The following is a 21,612-nucleotide window of genomic DNA, read 5'->3' on the forward strand; positions in this document are numbered from 1 at the left end:
TGTTAGCAGCATGCCAGCAGAGATGCAAGTCCTAAAGCTTTGGATACCACTCATAAGAAATACATGAAATGTAGTTTTTGTCACTTGTTATTCATCTGCTATATTTAAATCTACAATTAGGGACTCTGGATGTTGTATTTTAAGTTTGTTCAAAGCAGTTTGTCAACTTTCTGCTCACACAGGAATGTCCCCGTGTTCCAGCGATCCATTGTTTCAAAATGTTCCTCAACACACTTCTGTTTTGGCTGACCTAACTGTGTGCAAGTCTATTTTCCTGTCATGACATCATTCTTTGATTGCGTATTTCTCCAGACACACCCTGTTGTGATTGCAAGATCTGGTTTCAGTTAAACGAGACAGCTGGTAAAAATCTTGTTGCTGAAATACAATTTCCAGCTTTGGGAGGATGCTGCTTCATGGTGAAAATTTACTTTGGACAGTTTTTTATTTATTTTACTTTATAATAACTGCTTAAATTTACCATTCAACATTAAAAAAATCAACGCCTTTCTAGCAGCTAGTATGTTTTTTTTTTTTTGCTCAGGAGGAAGTGACCAAAAATGGTACAATAGTATAATTTATCTCGTCAGCAGCCCAAGAGTAGATCAATGGTAGTACAGTGATAATGTTGACAGATGCTTTAAGCAAAACTGTTATTTCCAGAACCATCGTGAACTAAGATAACAGATAGCCTATCTTTTATTTACTGTAGGGAGAAGCAGCTGGCAGTCTGTGTCACATTATGCAATTGATTTTAAAATAGTTCACTTCACAAGAATCAAATCTGCGAAACTATAAAAATCACATGAGCTGCCAGCACATACTAGTTTGCCCTGTTCTTTGCCTAATTTTGTCTTTCATCAGTTTTCACAGATTGTGATAATGACAATGTCATGTGTTATAGATTTAGAAACACAAACAGGCTAAGAAATAAAGGAGTAAACAAGCTGTATCTGCCAGAATGGTACTGAGCCAGCGAGAGGTGACGAGGAACAGGAAAAGACTGGATTGTAACTCACACAAATGGTCACAGTTAACACGCAAGATTGATTTTTAACAAAACTCTTCCATTCATAACATCAATAAATTTACTTATCTAGGCCATTACACAACAGTCGTCAAAATAATGCGATAATTTTCATTTCTGACAACAAATTAATTCTGTGAAAACTAACTGAATGCAACAAAAGGGTGACTTCCAGACACTATAGAGGCAGAAAAAACCATCAATGAAAAGGTTTCAATGAAAAACAAAGTCTCCTTACAGTTTTTCTTGAATCAGATTTACCCAAGCTTAAAAAACAAACTTAAATTTTTGATATTTTTATGTTCCCTATATAATGTTATTATGCTTACAGTCATTATTTCATATGCGGATGCAGCCCCACTCAGTAATGCAACAGGGCACCCCTCTGTGATTGTAAGAGCAGGTTTAGTCTCAGAGAAACCCCCTCAGCAATGTGGTGATTAGTTATACCAAGATCTAATGGAAAAATATGCAAATAAAACCACTTCATCTTGTATGAGTAATATGGTGTGTTCCATGTGTCAGGAACACAGGCCTTAACACTGACACTAGAGAGTGTCTAGTGCCAACAACTGAAAGCAATATTAAGACATAAGAAAAAGGGCCCAACTCAGTGTTTTTATTTACAACAGTAACTCACCAATGGTTGAAAAAGAACACACATGGTAAAGACATTCTTATGACTTAATATACAAGTTAAACTGTACTTTAACAACCATGAACATCTACACATTAATAACATTAAATGAAGATTTAGTACTCTGTGCACATGGAAGCTGAATGTGTAATGAGAGGTGGTATATTTAACACTAATATGGGGGTCAAACACAAGAATTAGGCCTAACGCCTTTGCCCTCTTACTTTGTGTCCTTGAAAACACTGTAATTATATCTAATTGAATGTTTGTCAAACTAAGTTATATTACTAACTGCTTCAAGGAAGTAGGCTATATCTTGAAGCAAATCCTGAAATTGTGAAAAAAAATTCTTAATTCAAAGACAGAGCAGGACATGTTTTAAATGCGAAAACATGAGAAAACTCAATTTATCTTCTATAACTCATTGCATAAAAACAGATGGAAGAAGTTCAGGTTTATTTCGGGCCTCAAAACTGGCTGTTTTACTCAGCATAAAGCAGGGGATTTCATGAATTTGTAAATCTTGGGCTCCAAGAGGGAGTCCAGTCTATTCTCCAATGGCTGGGGTGGGAAAGGGAAAGAAGGCAGCTGATTGGCTCAGTAAAATAATGCTGAGTGTTGGCAGGTGGGTACCCTGGAAGAGATCCTGTGGTTTGTGTAGATGATGTTGATTAAATGTGTTATTTATGTTGTGTCAGCATATCCTTACTTTGTTAGCACCAATTCTCAGATGGCTGTATCCTGCCAACATTCTTCATACATTCTGCCAAATAATCACAAAAAAAAAATGATTTTCCTGTTCTAAAGCTCTTAAAGGGATACGGCCAAAGAGGAATGGCCATTTCAGAAACATACCCATATATGTTGGTTCAGAGCAGCCTTTTTTTCTGTGCTCGGTAGCCTATATAAAGGAATCCATAGAAATTTTAAAAGCCACATGCAGTTAAATAACTAAATTCTCCTGCCTTCAAAGTTTTACAGCATTTGTATTTTATTAAAGATTATTATCTTCTGGACTGAATTGTATGAGTTTATCATACCTCCATTTGAATATTTGTCTATTTTAGTGATCTTGCTAGTAGTTATGCTGTTGTGATCTAATACGAAATAAAAAATACCCTTGTTTAAAATATTTTTATTTTATTTTTTAAAAGGTATGATTTAACATCATTTTGAGGTTTGTAAAGTATGAGCAACAGTAGATTCAAAATATTGGCATCATTTTTGTTTTTTGCATTTTAGTTTGTGTCCTCATTACTTTAATTAGAACGTGTTTACACCTGCGTCATTATTATGACACTTTACGCTAGCATTTTTTGGTGCACAGGAAAAAATTTACATTTACATTTCAATAATTACATTAAAGCATTTTTAAGCATTTGAGCATGTTGCCTCACAAGAATAGTGTGTCACGTCCTGTTTGCATATGTTACAGTATTGTAAAACAAACAACAAGAAGCGTCACCTCACGCAGAAAGCCGAAATCATTCTCGTCTCTCATCAATGTTCTAAACATAGCAGGCTCATGTGAGAAAGCCAAAATGGAGTTATCTTGTTTCATCTCGACGAAAAAGAAACATATCATATGTGAAACATATCAGATGTGAATCATAGCTGAAGCAGTGCTGTTCTATAACAGCCTAAATGTACAGGTATGGAAGAAAAAATAACATCATATTGATTTAAATGTTTTCAAATGTTTTCACTTTGAGATTCAGTTTTAGGAACACCGTCAATGTACTGAATGTACGTTTTTAAAAAAGCACAATTCAGAAAAATGTAGTACGACAGTGAGAGTGTCTCTCACGGAAGTATAAAGTAAAGTGTTGAGTAAACTACCAACTATTGTGCAAGGACGTCTCACAGTCCAACCCAGTCCATTACTGGTCCACCCACAATTCAGAGAAATAAAAACTCACTCCCACACACTGAAACCCATAGATCTTACCACTTTTGTGTCAATATCAATTTATGTATGCATAGCCTTCAATGGCTAATATGCTCTTCAGGTAGAACAACAAACAAATATGATGAGGTGTACAGTACGTTTGGGTTTAACTTTGAGTTGTGAGATCTAGAAACCATGGTTGGCATCACACCCATAGACATTTTCATCTTACAAAGATTTTAGGCGCAAAATGAGGACTGAACTATAATATCATACATATGAAGGAAGAAACAAGTACAGCTTAACATTTAAATATTGCTACTTGCATATTTATTTACAATTATTTTAAAACATTCAGAACAAATAGCATGATAAATATAAAGTAAACTCGTTTCATGTTAAATTATGCAAATCACCTTTATAGTCCCCAAGTACACATGATAATATCAATTAAAATGCAGCTCATCTTCAGTTAGTTAAATATGACAAACTGGCAGAAATTCGGCATGCAGTGTCATGATAAATATTGTGGGCTGTGTGGATCCAACATTTTATCAAAGTAATCCTTGAAAGATACAGTGAAAAGGCCTACATAAGGTGAAACCATACACTGTAGCATTCAATATAAAAAATACAAAAAATACAGTAACACTCCCATTACAATCTTTTCTCACATTAATTATTTCTCACTTTTTTATTTTTTAAGGAACTAGTGATTATTTCTACTAGAGAAATATTTCATACAAACAAGCAAACACGGCAATCCAAAGAGGAGACATAGACTACTTTCTCTGGGATTGATTTTCAAAGAAATTGAGAATTTTTCCCCTTTTATATCAAGGGTTTTTAGAACACTTTTGCTTTAGACATCGTTCAGCAGTCAGTATTCCATCAGGACCCATTATTGTTTATTTAAAATATACTTTCTTGTGAAACTATGGCTCAAGAAACACTGTGGACACTGAACTCAGTTGAGAAACACATTCTTTGGCCAAGCATTGCACAGAAACAGAACATTACACTGCTTTAATCACAGCTGAGAATCTTATGCTTATCATTTTACTTTTGACCAAAATAACACAAATATTTGTTCTAACAAAACAAATGTTACATATTAATGGGGTCCTACTATCCAACTGTTGAAAATTAGCTGATTTTAATTAGGCTAACAGGCACCTACAGCCTCTTCTCAATTTTAAGTTAAGTTTAGCACACATAAGCTGTTTTGTGTTCGCTCCTAGAGTGCTCCTAGATCAGTGGCCCTCATCATTAAGAATTATACATTCATTGTTAACCTAATGAAGCATTTCTTCTGAGTTTTATTTTATTAAACAATAAGACACCTGGTGTATAGCTGCTTAAGAGGCTTGTTGGTTGTCTCTTTCTGTCATAAACGTTTTGAGTATTTTTGTATTGTTCTATATAGCCTACATAATGAGTGATTACAGAGAAAAACATCTGTCTTTGACACCCTTACATCCTGTGTATCATATCTATGCTAGGTTGGCACAGAAGTGATAAGACTCCACTACCATCTGCCCACAGATGAAAAACCACCGACCCACTGCTACTAGCACTGGCACAAAAGCATCAAGCTAGCTTGGTTTGACTCACGAGGTGAAAAAGTCATCAACGCTTTGTGGAAATAAAATATGACAGAGTGTATTTTAATTCAATTTATACATATTCACTGTCCTGAAATTAAGGAAATTTGCACTGTGGAAGACGTAAATATTATTTTTTAAATGGTTCTTTATTTTCTGAATAAAGAACCATTGAAATGCATTGAATGAAGACTGAATGTTGTTTCATAAGGTGTCTTTACTAAGAAGGACATAATGTGGGGGACAACAACAAAAATCAACATCTATGACTTTTGGTAATGACACAAATCCACATGACAGGAAAAACAATTACAGATTGTCTAATCATGTTTTGCATTTAATTAGGCTACTTTCTATCAAAGTTCTGACATTCTGAGCACTGTAGACGGCTTCAGATTGCTAATGCACACTCCCCTTATAGGCTATAGCCTATATATTCTTATCTTAATGGGTAACATTAAAATGCTAATGATTTGCAGGTTTCACAACAACGTATGTAGAGGTGCCAGTGATAAGGTGAAATACAGCACATTCAAATAAGTTTACCTGAAATACATTTTTACAGAATGCAAGATTGTAGAAGAACTTTACATTAACTCTAAGCTAGGACTAATCTCAGCTCTTTAAAATATTGCAGCCTGAGATGACACATCAGTGCCGCCTTCTTACTGTAAACATGCTTCTTGAGATGACATATCAGTTCCGTCTCCGTATAAATGTGCTTATGTGTGCATTCACAAGTTTACTGAAAGAGATAGAAGGAGAATCTAGTATATGTATATGATATGTAACTAGTTATCAAAAACACTTCAGACAATAGAACTATGTAGTAGTCTACAATTGTTTCTGCTACATTCTTAGAAGAAAAGAATCTCATGCAGAAAACAAAATGTTTGCAAAAAATGTTTGTTTTCATTGATTGTCTTTATCTGTACTAAATCAGATGTGTGTATACAATATTTGCGGCACACGTAGCCTATTAAAGCTGTCCTATTGTTTTACTAAAGCATAAATTTATTTCTGCATAAGGCATAGGCCTAATAATTTATAATAACAAATGATCAGTGGTAATGCGCTGAGCTGGAGATTAAACACCTGCACACAACTGTATTACCAGTGGAACAGCTAGGTAGCCTAACTCTTATTTCACATTGTCAATTTTCAATTGTTAAAGCTGTAGCCTGGTGGTAACCAACCCGGTTCCTGGAGGGTTATGCTGTAGGTTTTCACTCCAACCCTCACAAAGCACATGTCATTCAACAGCTAAAAATCTACATTTGTTCATGCTACAGTCAGGTGTGCTAAATGAGGGTTGAAATGAAAACCTACAGGATGGTAGATCTCCAGGAACAACCTTATGCAGTTCTATGGTCAAGAGGTTTAAACTCCAGCTAAGCAAGCTGCAATTGTCCCACCAAAAAAAATGCATATTTTGTGGAACAAGTGAAGGTTTTGATATCTGATCTTGTGAAAGGTTTCAGTGTTTCACAGATCTGCCTTCATATTGCTTCCAAACTTTACTGCACCCGGGGAGAATTGTTTGACTCATAGATTAGCCAACATCCCCACCTGCTGTTTGCATTCAAAGAACAAAATGATAACAACAACAACAACAACAACAACAACAACAATTAGATTTATATCAAGCGGTTTGCCTGCGTGCATAGATTTATAATCTGCCTTGCTGGCTACATAACTTGCTTTGACTTTAACTCCTATTTTGTAGCCTACCTTTGCGCCAATATGTCTTTGCACCTTTTACCATACGTAACACTCAGGTGAAATTAGCAGTTCACGCTTGAAACTGTCTTAATAGCTTACATTCCTGTCAAAGTTTAAAAAAATAAAAAATAAACAATTAAACCAATATATTTATTTACTTACTTATTTTCACGAAAAACCTTTTCGGGCAATGGGTGTGAGCTTCTCGGGCCTCTACAGTGTTCCTTGGTTATGTTCTCATTGATGTGTTTGGCTTTACGTTTTGGAACTTGCAACACAATTAATCCACATAGTTCTAATATCTCGTGAGACGTAGAGCTGGTAATGTAAACAAAGCAACTGAAATATAAAATGCATACTTTTCAGAAACATATAGACCTAGGCTACATGAAAACAAAACGGTACCGCGGAACCATATTTCTATAAGTCCGTGCCTCCAGACGAACGTTATTTCCGGTGCACGTGTTAGAAAAACGTGCTGAAAGTTGCTGTTTGTTCATGCGTATTTTTCTACAGTCGGGTAGCAGAGTATAACTGGATTTAATTTAGAAAAAATACAGGTGTTGGTTTCTAATTAGTCAGTGTACGGCCGTTACATTATTCGTGTGTTGCAGCTTTTGAGATCAAAGCTCTGCGTGAAAACACTATTGCTTCTTACTAGTTTCAGATTGTTTTGCTGTTTTGTAGGTTCTCAGAAAATCTAATTTTATTCTCGGACCAGCCTAGAAAAGCTACGTTTCATGAACTGTAGAGAGCTGATATAGGTCCGGTTATGGCTGAAGCCGTCTTCCAGGCGCCGAAACGCCGCGCTAGGGTGTATGAGTCGTATGAAGCACCTTTCCCTGTTCCAGTATCTGCAGAGGATGCTAAATTTCAAGAACACTGCGTCTATAGAGCAGAACTATTGAATCAGCATGTCATCGTCAGGGATCCAGACCACATACAAGCCTTATATGGGAAGGTAATGGGCTGTCATTTGTTGCTTTGTAGCTATGATGTATCAATGTATTTTCTTGACATGCGTGAGCTGCACGTCATAAACAATGTGGGATTGTCTCTTTGGCAGGGTTATTTCGGGAAAGGCATCTTGTCAAGGAGCAGACCAGAGCATAGCATCTCTGAAAAGTGGAGAAGTAAGTTTTTCTTCTTGTTCACCTAAGATGTGTTTTATGTTTGCCAGTTCCCAGTGTTTGGTACATTTAATGTGTTTAAAAAAATTAGAATACGTTGGGAGGCAATGTAGTGTAAAAGGCTAGAGTTCCAATATGCATGTGTTGTGAATGTTTCTCAATTGTTCGATCCTGTTTTTGTGGTTTCTTTTTATCCTAAATACAAAAAGTCAAAAACTTGTTTAGTTCATGTGCTAATTTTGTTATGCGCGTTTGCAGATGTCAGTGACGGATGTCTGCCCGTGGTCTCATTCACACAGTGAGTCCTTTTTTCATCACTACACCGATACTGCCAAGTGAACTCCTCATCTCACCCGTTTCTCAGTGATTAAATGGTTACCCTGGATTCACATTGTTGTTCAAGTTTAGCTGTTGTACTGTGATTTTTGTGTTGTTGAACACAGCCAGAGGTGACACAACAGGGTAATGATAATTTCAGTTATCCAGATGGTGAATTTCACCATTCATGTTGAAATATTCATGAGCTGACTTTTGTTGAGGTGATATTGCTGTTCTAAATTTTGCTTCACTAAAAGCAATTTTAATGGCATCCTGACATGTATGGTTCTGAAGATATTGTGCACAATTAATTTCATAGCCTGCATGATCATGGCTTTCTATGTACTGTAGTAGCTATAGTTTGGTGGTTTGCGTAGGTAAAAACCAATCAAAGCCTGACACTGTTAGACCATCTTAGTTGATTCTGTTGCCTGTTGTTGGTATTCCAGGTACCAGCAGCTTGTAAACTTGGCCCGGGACGTACTCCTAGCACAGGGGTTGGACGAGGAGGATGCCAATGAGATGCTGGAGAAGTACACCCAACCAGTCACTTTAGATCTGACTGGAGTAACAGGGGAGGAGGAGGAGGCACCCAAAGAGGCTATGTACAGCCCTACTATTGGAGAGGAAATGGGGAGATCTCCTAACTATGGGTCCCCAGGGCCCTCTGGCGTTGACATTCATGGAGGCGAAAGAACAGAGAGCACCAGCTCTGACTGCACTGGAGCTGCGCTGCAGAAACGACAGGGTGATTCTAGGTATGACCCCCTGGCTCACGTGTACCCCTGTGAGCCCGAGGCGGTGGACCCCAAAGCCCTGTCCAGCATTAAGTGTGCCAAGCATGATGACTGGATAGCCCACTGTGGCTGCCGACTGAACAATTCCATGCTGAGGACGGACATTCCAGTGCACAGGAAGGAGCAAAGCCGTACTCTGACCTCGGGGCACCAGTACGTCCTCGTGGAGGAGCAGGAGCAGCTGGAGGGTGTGGATGCTATAGACAACAGCTCTTGCAATGTACATATCTGAACACTCCTTCTGGATTTCAGTTAACGGTTGTCCATCCTTTGTGTGCACGGTAGATGCACAGTACCAGCAGGTACAAGTAGATGGTGACCTGACTTGTGCTGAAGGCTGAACTGTATTTGAATTGTTTGAGAATGGCTTATGCTTGATAGTTCTAGATGTTGGTTGCTGTCTCTTTGTATAAAACATGCAAATGCTTATTTTGTGTAACATAATAATGTTGTATAACAATGCAACTCGTAAAAAGTGCTCTGTCTGATTTTTACAGTATGCAGGACACCATGCATTTTGAAACATGCATTCTCAGGGTGATTTATTTGTGTGGTTTGTGCTGTATATGAAACTAAATGTCATTCCTGTTTTTTTGGTTTTTTTTAGATTAACAAAACAGAACGATTGGTGTGCAGGGTGAACCCCTTTACGATTGTGGAGTACTTGCAACTGAGTCTGGAAGAGGTAAGAACATTCTGCAGATGGGTGTGTTCCAGCCTGTTTTAATTGTGTGCATTTTAAAAACAAAAAACTTGAATAAGGGTTTTTAGATTATGGAGGACCAGTTTGTGATGCCAAAGAAAATAATTGAGATTCCTGCCTGCTGCATTCCTCCTCCTGCTGAGGTTTATATTAATACAGTACTCCCTTTACGTGTGTTGAAATAGTTTCTATTTTTGGGGTGTGAATGTGACATGATTTCTGTTCAGTCCAAAGAGTATTGGCCCTGGGGAATCATTAGTGTATAAGTCCGATGACAGCTGAGTAGAGTGTGTATGTTTTGTTTCATACTCGGTGGTACTTTATTGTTCATTCACTTCACTATGAAGTATGCAAAGACAAAGTCCTATAAATATTAGCAGGAATTTGACGGCCTAGGACATGGTGACATCTGTGAACCTCAGGCTGCATACATAAGTCAAATCCCTGAAAGGAATCTGTTTTGCAAGCCAGAAGGCTTAAAAATCTTTCTTTATTAACAGGCCTTCTTCTTGGTATATGCTTTAGGATGTTTATCCGTTTATTACAATGAGGTAAGGCCATCTTTCTCAATTCAATTCATGAATTCCTATTCTGAGCTCTGAGTACTGTTTTTGGTAATGCATGCTAATTATTTGTGAACCCACCTATTGATTTCTTTTATTTATTTTTATTTTTTGCATAAGGAACCATTTACAATTATTCACCTGTGGAAAGTGTTCAGGTCCATTCAGCCTAACTTTGAGACCTCCTACATGGCTTACCACTACTTCCGCTGCAAAGGGTGGGTGCCCAAAGTCGGGATGAAGTATGGAACTGACCTCAGTGAGTACTTCTCTAAAGTGATCATTTACCAAACAGAAGTGATCACACTTCAGTCCATTCTAATATTCCTGTACAACTCTCAAGGCCATTCATGTTGAAACTGGGACATTTGTATGCAGCTCTGTTGTCCTTATCCTTGACACACCTGCCAAAACCAGCGTATTGTAGGTCAAGTTCAGTGTATTGTAGGTGAAGCTTTGTTGAAATTTAAGATATAGCTTCCCTCCTACAGCTGTCCTAAAGGTTTTTTTTGCCCCACTTGAAACATTGATGAAAGAAAATCTTTTCTGTTAGCAGAACGGAGTTTGTTTCTTCCAGTGATTCGGTAATGGAGTCAGGTCACCCTGTCAGACACCCCTGAGGAAGGATTGTCTGCATTTCATTACTCGCGCTGAACTTTGTCTACGTCTAATTATTCGGAGATAGTTTCCATGAGGTTTAAGTGACACCTTGGGGTGACTGTTTAAATTATTCAGGCCTGCTAAACAAGGCTTTCTTGGTGCTTCTGCTTGATCCTCCATCTCCCGACAGTCAGTGTGAAAACCGACTCTCACCAACACTCAAGACTCCTCACTGCCAAGCTAGCCGACTTTCCATCCTCACATGCCACAAACATTAGCCCAATGTAGGCCCAGATAATTTTAGGTAAAGAACTGACCTGTTTCAGCCCCCTTTAAAACAAAGTATATAACTGGTTGGAAAGTCATGCTTGCTTAACTGTTTGAGATGTTGTTTATGTTATTGCTCCTGGCATGTCTATGACGTTGTCTGATTAACTGAATAAAAAGGGGTCTAAGAACTGCAGTCAGTTTGTAAATACCAAGTGCAAGTTTGATGATGTTTTCGCCGTTGTAGCTTTGACACTAGGTATAAGACGATAAAACAGTTTTTGTTAGACAACGTTTTTTGCTGTATGTAAAATGTGTATTTGCAACATAGTATTAGTTTTCATTAAACATATAGCAGTTGGATGTTTTATATTGTTTGTAATTACCTGTAACATTTAATGACATTTAGTCACAAAATACTTTTTGTATTAATTCATTTTTTAATGATTTTTTTCAGTGCTGTACCGCAAAGGACCTCCATTTTATCATGCAAGGTTTGTTCAGAGATGCAATTTTATTGTATTTCAGGAACAGAGAATGGTATATCATGAAATCATTAAAACTGTTAGCCTATGTTTTCAGCTCTGTCGTTGCAATGAATGTGTCCTTTGTCAGTAGTGCAGAATTCAGTTAGCTCAAAAGATTCTCTTCCAGTGTTTGTTAAGCTCTTTGCTTAAACCCTTGTTTCTCCTGAATATGTTATGGTATGTTTCTCAGTGATTTAAGCAGAACATTGACTGGAATTCACACGGTCAATTAAATGTGTTATTTTAGTTCTTGGTTAGCATAGATAGTTGCACTAGTACCTGAGAGATGATTCACCTATACTCACAGGTCTGGAAATGCTATCCAGGTCTGGAACTATAGCTCATGTTAATAAGTTGTATGCACTGTGGTTCTCTTGCACTGTAAGTCTGCTAAATGAATGCAGTGTGATGTGGGGTGTAGCATGGTTGGGGCTAATTAGCCCTTGTTACAGTCTAACCAGGCCCCCCTTTCTGCAGCTACTCTGTGGTGGTGGAGAGAGTGGACGATTCCTTCAGGGGAGCAGCGCTCCGACCGTTCAGCTGGCGCTCGTTAGCCGCCCTCAGCAGAATCACAGGAAACGTCTCGAAGGTAAAGAGGAAGTGGTCATCATCATGCAAACCTCTCTGTTTTCTCCTCTTACATCCACATGTGTTGCATGTGACTCCCATCCCCTTGAGTTTCCCTTTTCCTGTCTGGTGATTAAAGTGACATTGTATGAGTAAGTGTGAAGAAATGCAGTACATTGTGTCATCATGCGGTATGGATTGTCACACATCCTTACTGTGACTCTTAACATCAGTATGAATTCTAGTCTTAAAGAAACAAATTTAAAAGGTACAAATGTACAAATCCAATGCATGTTGCAATCTGAACAGTTAATCTACAGTGAACATAGTAAATGAGCATTGCAAGCCTCAAAGCATGAACAAGGAAAGTTTTCTGTATTGGTACTGCGCAGTTAGGTGTTTGGTTGCCGGCATATTGAAACTTCATTTATTGTTCATATGATTTTCCGTTTCTGTTTGGTTGCTAGGAGCTGATGCTCTGTTACATCATCAGGCCATCAGATATGACAGAGGAGGAGCTGTCCTCACCGGAATGTATCAAAATGATCAAAGTTCAGGTGGCACAACTTTTGCTCTTGTAGTGTTAACTCGTCTTGGCCTTCTTGCAAACAAGACTGAATTGTTTTTTTTATTGTTGTTTTTAAAGGAGATCATTGTGAGCAGATGGATTTCCTCGAGAGAACGCACAGACCAAGATGAGCTGTGACCCCAGTCACATTTGCTTTTGTCAGGACCACCAGCTTTTTTCACCATTCCATTTAAATTGTTTTCTCTGCTGCTTTGAACATAATTGTTACTTTTGTAATCCTGATACTAGGATTTTGCATTCAGTCATTTGTTTATGAAGTCATGCAATGAAGCTTTAAATGATGTTTGCATCTCTGAGTAATTCAAGCACCTTGGAACAAAATCCACTGGTAAAAAATCTACAAATTTCTTTTTTCAATACACATTATTTATTTGGAATAAGCTCTAATGTACAAACTTAACATGGCATGATACATTGAATGGCCTACATATTACAGAAACAACAAGAGTTGTAACATAGGTAGAGAATTGAAAGAATAGTAGTTAATATGCATGAATCTGAAAAACTAAAGCAGAATATACCACAGCTAATCTACCTGACAGTTACACTTTAATGCAAAATACATAAACCATATAGATCTAATAATTAACTGGAAAGATAACAGTACCTTAAATTATAGTGTAAGACAAGTTAACCTGCATCATACAACCTAACTAATTGTGACGACTAGTATGGAAGTACTCTCACATACTGACTACTTTGGAATAACCCTAATAACAAAATGATTAATCTGATAATTAAAAATTCTAGGTTGGTGCCTGTGTTTAAACGTAACATTTTATAATAAGCATATAAACTTATTTAAGTGGCAAACAAGGAAACCTAAAATCAAACTGCTAATTTTATAAAACTCCGTAATTGGAAAGGGCTTGGTAGGCCAAGGAAGACATCTTCAGTTGATAACCCCCAAAACACCTGTATGGAGGCAGGCGTGGATGTGTCAGTAACTACTGTGTACAGAAGACTTCATGAACAGAAACAGGATGGCCTGGCTACAGTTTGCCTAAAAGACCCAGAGTTCTGGCAAAAGGTCTTGTGGACAGTTGAGAGCAAGATTCACTTGTATCAGAGTGACGGCAAAAGCAAATTGTAGAGGCCATAAAAAACTGCCTAAGATCCAAAGCACCCCCCTCATCTGTTAACATGGTCGGGGTGTTATGGTTTGGGCATGTATGGCTGCGACAGATACTGGCTCACTTGTCTTCATTTATGATGTAACTGCTCATAGTAATTTAGCATCTTGTCTGCTGAGGTTTAACTGAATGCCTCCAAACGTATTGGATGGCACTTCATCCTATAACAGAACAATGATCCAAAATATGCGACAATTGATTCACCTCAGCACTTACCACGTCAGCTGAGGTGGAGAGAGAGGAAATTATTGAGCAAATTAAAGTGTAGTAACGTAGGTTTGACTTAAAAGCTGTCAGCTTGATCGTTCTGGTCAAAAATGTATTTTTGGGGGCAAGGTTCACAACATTCAGGTCTTGAATGAGTCGATGTGGAGAAGTCTGCTTCCACTCTCAGAGAAGAAAATTTGTTTCAACACATTGTTTAATAATGCAAGATCTTTATGATTTATCATGGCTTGTTTCATTTGTTTGCTATTTAAGGAGGCTTTGAATACTGATCCAAGTAAATAAATTGTAATTCCCTGGTTGACTACGAGGTCTTATCCATAGTAGCAAAAATTCAATGTACCAATCAAGCATACTTGTTGCGTCTCATCATTGGTAAATATCAGGAATAAAGAAACAAATAACACAGCACCCTCAAGTTTGAGAACAGTGTGTCACAGGGTAGTCAAAATGATCTCTCAGAGTTTCCATCTTCTGGTTCTTTTGGAGGACTGTCCACAATGTAGAAGTAGTTTCTGGAGATCTCCTCGCACAGCATTCTGTACTTGGAAGCTCTCTTGATCCGGGGAACAACAAAGTTCTGTGTGAACTCATCCTTGCTGAGTGCCCTTTTGTCCTGTGTGGCCAGTACGCAGTTTATAAAGGCCAGGGTGTAGTTATAGCAGTTGTGTTTCTCCTCATCGAATCTGCAGAAATGCATATTGAACAGGGGTAAAACAGTTGCTTGGGACAAGGAATCGCTATGTACGAGTTAATGCCCATTTTGGAATATGTTCTCATAATTTTAGACTCAATTTTGACTGAAAAATATTCTTCCTTTCTCAGTGGGGACACATTTAAATTATCAGTGTCTGAGACTTCTTAGAAACATCATTTCTCCTTCATCTCCAAGTAAACATTTAGCCTTCTGTTTTTAATATTACCGTACCTCTGGCATTGTGGGTCCCAAGTCTGTGCTGAGGAGAACTTCTCCAGGTACTGGTCCCATTGATCAATGAGGCTGTACATGTCTGGCTGAACCAGAGGCACGCTTATGCACTTCTCCCATCCCAGGGTGTCCTTTTGCACCCCTGTCTTTGTGTAGTTGTAGACCACACCTGGGTGCAATAATGCTATGTAGCATAGTCTTTTGCAGTTTTAAACATGCATATTACCAAAATTAGAATAATTATTTAATCAGATACATTTGGTTTATTTTTGCAACCAAGCGTTACGTTATGCTGTTAGGTATTTTATGGAGACTGTCAGGGTTATATTTATCACTCAAGAGGGTGTCCAACTGGCAACATGACCCAGCAACACTGGTCAGTGAATAAATCGGAATTGAAATTGTGTACTTAGACGCATTGTAAAAAAGAAAAGGCAGCATTGGTGGGTATTCTAGTGCATACTGTACCTTTAGTGTCAGTGATCCCAGTATGTAGGTCAGATTCCCCATTGAAGTCCCTATGCAAGCAGAAATTAAGAATAGTGTTGAGCATTGCCTTGTATTTACATACTTGTAGTACAAGTATAAATAATATTGGTTATGGTTTCAGTTAAATTTCTACAATACTTTCCCCAGAAAAATATCTGGACTATGTTTAAGATCAAGAATCTTTCAAGCCTTAATGCACAAGCAGTACCTTTCATGGTACCTTACTGTCCTGGCAGGAATGGCATGCAAACCATTGGGTTATCAGGTAGCCAGGAGAAGAATACATTTTCCATACTGAAGATCATTTACTGTGAAAAATATAAACATGTACTGATACAGGTTCAGAATCTTACCTGAGAAAGGTGTGCTCAGAGGGGGCTACCAGGAACGAGCAAGGGGCCTTATGCCCATTGGAGAATGGATTAGGGATACTGATGGGAGCATCCTCAAGTCTCCGGCCACTGAAGCTGACTCCACATTCTGGGCATTCCTCCGGCACAAAGAAGCAATAAATGTCTTTGTTACAGTGGCTGAATTTGATCACGCTTTTATCCATGAGAAGCGAACATGGAAGTTCCGCTGATACCCTCTGAATGTTGACAAGAGGCTGGTTACCATGCCGGCTTGGGGCTGTGACTGAAGTTTATGCCGCTGGGCTGTGACGTTTACCACAGAGAATGGCCGGTAACTTGTAGCCCTGCATCAGTGGTGTATCGGGTTGCACCTAACCCCAACCCCCTTGTGTGTTTGTCAACTGATCCGCCCTTTTTTCTGTCTTTAAAAAGTACAGCTTGGTAATGTGTGTGCATAAAAGAGAACACATTTTCTTTTTTTAAAGTTGAAGGGAATTTTTTTTCTATTTAACTGGGTAATGTAAACATATATGTTTTTATTGGGCTGTTTGGTTTAATCACCATTTAGCAGTATCTGTTCCAGATCTGACAAAAACAAAAGGGATAATTTCTGTACATTTATCTTACAGTGCTAGCTGTTCCAGATTCGACAAACAAGTAATCATGTGGAATGAAATAACAGAAAAGAGGGGATGGAAAAAGTCACAGACAGACGTGTAGCACAAGGGTACAGCAGGGGGAAGCTTTCTCTGAGCGCATTCTGCGCAGTACAGGGCCTTGTTTGTTGCAAGATTGGATTATTCTCATGTAAATATATACCATTATGCAAGTGTAATTTTTTAAATGTCCAAAACCATTTTAAAATGCTTTTAAAAATACTTCGAACTGTTCCTCCAATGAGTACAAATATTTTGGATGAAAAGTGGTACATTTTCATTTGAATGCATGCCCAACGTGGTAAACATAATATTGTTTTTTATTTTGTTTTTACTGGGTATTCTCAAAATACAGAGATTAGGTTTCTTATTAATTATTTGTGGGCTCGTAATTGTTCCACAGCTTAATTCCTCAAATGCAACAAGACAATGTCACCCAGCTATAGTGTCAATTAGGTGTCAGTCACAAGATGAGCAGCTCAGAATCTGCGACAATACAGTGTCTTTGTTCAAAGGCAGAGGTAGGCCATTAGGTGATCACTAGAGAGATCACTAGAGCTGAAACAGAATAAGCTTCCTGTTACTGATCAGCTTCTTAAAACACTGCTAATGGGCCTGCAAAACTTGCCCTCCCCACAAATTAATATGTAAACTAGCTACCTGTACACTAATATACTTCCATTATTTCCAGGGATCCAATTAACTATTTAAAAATAATTATAGAATATTCTATGTCAAAATCTTTGAGTCAGGAAATAAAACGAAGATGCATATATCATTATGTTGTTTTCAAGAATATCATTCAATAGAAAGTCCACATATAGGAATACACAATCGATTCCCTGATTGTGTATTCCATTATGTGGAAAGAGCTTTATTTTTCAAAATATAAAGTAAAACCTCAAGGCAATGTATCCAGTATTTCCTTTATCCAGGACAAATGATATCATAAATCCAGTAACTTAATGAAATCAGAGATTAATATGGTGATGAACCTTTAACAAATGTGTAAATTTCAGTTTAGATACTTTACATGGAAGAGGGTCTTGGATCATTAGAATTGCTAACTTAAAGCCTGTCACCCCATCCCCTCAGAAAAAAGATCTGAGGTGGTGCGGTTGTGTTACAGAAGGACTGTGTAATGTAATTCAGAGTCATTTGAAAAGTGACACAGTTCTTAGCGTCAGAGTTAATGTTACCTAAGAAACGTGAAATTACTATGCACATTTGCCGCTGCTTGTGTGCAAAATGTTATCAGGGAAAATGTGGTGCAAGTGTCAAGGGTGCATAAAAGCCATGGAAACCATTACAGAGACATTTCAGAGAATGCAATTACATTTTTGGCAGACACAAAACACTTTGTTTATAATGAGTACTGTTCTAAGAGCACATGTATATTCTGTTATGTTTCTCAGATGGGTTTTGAGGCAGTCTTTATTTACAAATTACACTGTCATTTAACATGCTCTTATCCAATGGAAATGACACAATTTTACATAATATCCCTTCATACAGCTGGTCATATACTGAAGCAATTCAGATGAAGTACTTTACTCAAGGGTACAATGGCCATGCCCTACCTGGGAGTCAAACCTGCAACCTTTTGGTTCCAAGCCCAGTTTCCCAACCATTATACTCCACTGCTACACAAAATCAACTTTTCATTCATTTGTCAGCTACATAAAAGCCTTGCTTTGTAATCTCTTTGTAGATTTTAATATATTTAGATGTTATCTTGATTCTTGGGAGGACAAATTTTCCAGTGAATTCATCTCTTGTAATACATGGTTGACCCTCAATGGCCCGCACATGGTTTATAAAGGAGAGGGCAAAACCATAGCAACTGGAGCCAAATTTTCTCTCTTCATAAAATCTGTAAAACAGAATCCATGCAGGTCTATTAGTCTGTCTCCAGATAAAAGCTGCTTCTTCTTTGAGCATCTTGTGTTTATATTTAGTCCCACTCCGTGCTTGAAAAATATTTTATTCACATTACTGGCTTCTTAAATAGCACTTCAAATTTCACTAAATGCTAACTAGAGAAAAATAACAATGATTCAACCACAAATTTATTTGTATTCAGTAAGAGGTGACACAGTCTATGTGTACAAGACTTTTACATCATAACAGCTAACATTATGAGCCTGATTTACAAAGACCTCTAGCAGGTGTTAAAACCTTTTAGCACAGGCAAAGCTAATAACACAAACAATAATTGTGGCAAAACAAATACCATGACCAATCATTCATCATCTTATCAGTGTTGCTTGGTGCTAAAAGGTTCTGCACATTAAAAGTCTTAGTAAAGCAAGCCCTACGTCTAAAATTTACCCAAATCTAGATCTAGAACATTAGGTGAAGTTCACGGCCTGAGTTGTTATCTGTTAATCTATGCTGAATAACAACTGCTAGATTAATACTTAGCTCTTAAACAGTTTATGGATTCATAATTAGGTCACATAATCTTTTAATCTCAAAGATGAGCTAAAATGTTTTAAGATACCTCTGTGGGGCCCAGGAGTCCAGTGAGGAGAACTTCTCTAGCTCTCTGTCCCACTGCTCCTTCAGGCCATTCCTGTCAGGCTGGACCAGTGGCACACTGATGCACTGCTCCCATCCACATGCATCTCTTCTAATCCCAGCCAGTGTGTAGTTATAGACCAGACCTACATGGTAAACTGATCATTTAAACAGCACAGTAGCAACTGGCAATTCGGTCATCATGTACGTCTTAACTTTTCCAATTCCAAGATTTGCCCTCTCAGTATATAAAATAGGAATCCAGTGCACTTTAGGAGTTACTATCATTATAGGTACATAATTTCTCTATGGCACCAGTATATAGCCAGATGATTTCACATCGACAGACAAAAACTGATGCCATACAGCACATCCATGCTCCCCACTAATGTGAACTAATGTTTGCTGTCTTAACATGGTTTTGTGGCTATTTGTGTTAATTTACAATTAAATTGTCAAATTTAAAATGGCATCCAAAATAGCAGCTAAATCATATAAATATTGAAATGACGTATTTATTGTGTATTTTAGTACCACATGGACTTAAACTGCACCTTTCGAGTCTGTTATCCCAATATGCAGCTCAGAGTAATCGTCTTCGCTGTAAACATAAACGGAAGTCATAGTCACAATGATGCCAAACCTTACTAATCTAAATTACGAAATCAAACGTTTACGAACAGCGTTTTTGACATTTGAGTAGAATACGCACGTGTTAAAAGGCCAAATACATTTTGCCAATAAGGTAAATCTGAGAGCCTATACACACCCCTTAAATATGAATTTAAGAACATAGCTTGATATTAGAGTAGCTGGCAGTTCAGAAAACTTGCCTGTCAAAACTATAGTGCACGGTAAACTATACAATGATTTTATTTATTTTTTTAACTCACCTGATATGCAATGGTCCGAGCATAGATCCTATATTGAACGCGCATGGAACATTATGGCCATTTGTAAACGGACAGGGAATACTTACAGGTGCTTCGAGAAGGTTAAACTTCAATCGCCCAAAACAAGCAGGACAATATAACAACCCTGATTTATATTCAAGATGTTCGAAATAATCAGAAAAACAGTATATATCTTTATTGCAGTGGTAGAATTGTATCAATGTTCTGTCCATTTGGCGAGGGGAGGCGGAAGAAATTGACCCACACACATTGGTCGTTTGCGCAGGTGTTTGAGGGTGGAGCTCACAGAGCTGCTCTGTGGTGTAGCTACGGTTTTTCCAGGAAGAAGTCTGAAAACCACAAATGATATATGAATTTGATAGTTTTTGTATCACGCCATAGCCTAACCCAGTGGTGTCAAACTCGTGCCATGGAGGGCCGTGTGTATGCAGGTTTTCATTCCAGCCTCAGATCTTGATTATATAATTAGTTAAATTATTTGCTGAATTAGGGATGCAAGTTTGTGCACAATGGTGACCCGACGTCTATGGTGACCCGCATTGTCTAAATAAAAATGTTCTTATATTCTGTGCTTCAATGCAGTTAAACGCATATGACTGAATGAGTAATTGGACTCAATTAAGGCAGCATTAATTGGTTGGAATGAAAACCTGCATACACACGGCCCTCCATGGCACGAGTTTGACACCACTGGCCTAACCGTAAGCTATTTTAATTTATTAATTGATTTGATAATGGAGACCAGAATTCCGAAATGTGGACCTTGGTGACGTAGGCTACTATTTGTCCAAGTCAGTTGTTCTCAAACTCGGTCCTGGGGGACCCCTGTGTATGGTTTTCATTCCAACCTCAACAGCAATCCCAGAATTTTAACAAGCTGTTAATTTTTCTTAATTAGGTGTTTTTCGTGTTTTTGAGCTGGGTTCCAGAAAGGGCCAATGTGGGTGCACACACCTGATTCTACTAATCAATCATTAGAGTCATTGCTAAGCACCTTGATTAGTCAGGATCAGGTGTGTGCCCACACTGGATAAGACTGGGGACCCCAGCTCCAAAACATGAAAAGCACCTAATTGAGAAAAATTAACAGCTTGTTAAAATTCTGGGATTGCTATTGAGGTTGGAATGAAAACCAGCATACACAGGGGTCCCCCAGGACCGAGTTTGAGAACCACTGGTCTAACTACGTATGAGCTACCTGCAGGGGGCTCTTCGGTCCTAAAAATAGCTATTTTGGGACGTATAGCCCCATTTCGCAAAAATGTCGAGATTTGATTCATTACCTTATTCACAAAAGAAAGAAATAGCCTACAGTCATTGATAATGGATATGGTAATAGGCTATGGAAATGTTATGGTTATATATTTTGAGGTTAAATTTCATTCGTAATTTCGCCTAGAATACTTTACATAACATTACATAACGGTTTAATAAAGACAACTTCATTGAATTGCA

The 21,612-nt window shown here is 37.9% G+C and overlaps 3 protein-coding genes across 4 annotated transcripts; 1 reads left to right on the forward strand and 2 right to left on the reverse strand.

The window, feature by feature from the left end:
• The first annotated feature begins 7,354 nt into the window (after nt 1-7,354).
• tsen2 (TSEN2 tRNA splicing endonuclease subunit) lies at nt 7,355-13,287 on the forward strand. Its single transcript, XM_035387039.1, has 11 exons — nt 7,355-7,839; nt 7,945-8,011; nt 8,267-8,306; nt 8,776-9,343; nt 9,731-9,808; nt 10,327-10,377; nt 10,510-10,648; nt 11,714-11,750; nt 12,261-12,372; nt 12,818-12,907; nt 12,997-13,287. The coding sequence occupies exons 1-11, from the start codon at nt 7,651-7,653 to the stop codon at nt 13,054-13,056; spliced, it is 1,431 nt and encodes a 476-aa protein (XP_035242930.1). The 5' UTR covers nt 7,355-7,650; the 3' UTR covers nt 13,057-13,287.
• Nucleotides 13,288-14,374: 1,087 nt separating this feature from the next.
• Nucleotides 14,375-17,453, reverse strand: LOC118210675 (MKRN2 opposite strand protein). 2 transcript variants are annotated; one of them, XM_035387045.1, is made up of 4 exons: nt 16,068-17,453; nt 15,694-15,743; nt 15,226-15,394; nt 14,375-14,983 (listed from the first exon to the last, which is right to left on the reverse strand). In XM_035387045.1, exons 1-4 carry the CDS (start codon nt 16,268-16,270, stop codon nt 14,743-14,745), a joined length of 663 nt encoding a protein of 220 aa, XP_035242936.1. In that variant the 5' UTR covers nt 16,271-17,453; the 3' UTR covers nt 14,375-14,742. The 2 variants fall into 2 exon arrangements, with proteins under 2 accessions (XP_035242936.1, XP_035242935.1); XM_035387044.1 differs by having other exon boundaries at nt 15,226-15,409.
• A 182-nt stretch (nt 17,454-17,635) lies between these two features.
• mkrn2os.1 (MKRN2 opposite strand, tandem duplicate 1) lies at nt 17,636-20,549 on the reverse strand. The gene is made up of 4 exons (XM_035387047.1): nt 20,137-20,549; nt 19,798-19,844; nt 19,227-19,389; nt 17,636-18,596 (listed from the first exon to the last, which is right to left on the reverse strand). The coding sequence occupies exons 1-4, from the start codon at nt 20,367-20,369 to the stop codon at nt 18,389-18,391; spliced, it is 651 nt and encodes a 216-aa protein (XP_035242938.1). The 5' UTR covers nt 20,370-20,549; the 3' UTR covers nt 17,636-18,388.
• Between the last annotated feature and the right edge of the window lie 1,063 nt (nt 20,550-21,612).

This window comes from Anguilla anguilla, chromosome 13, assembly GCF_013347855.1.
Source record: "Anguilla anguilla isolate fAngAng1 chromosome 13, fAngAng1.pri, whole genome shotgun sequence".
NCBI lineage: Eukaryota > Metazoa > Chordata > Actinopteri > Anguilliformes > Anguillidae > Anguilla > Anguilla anguilla.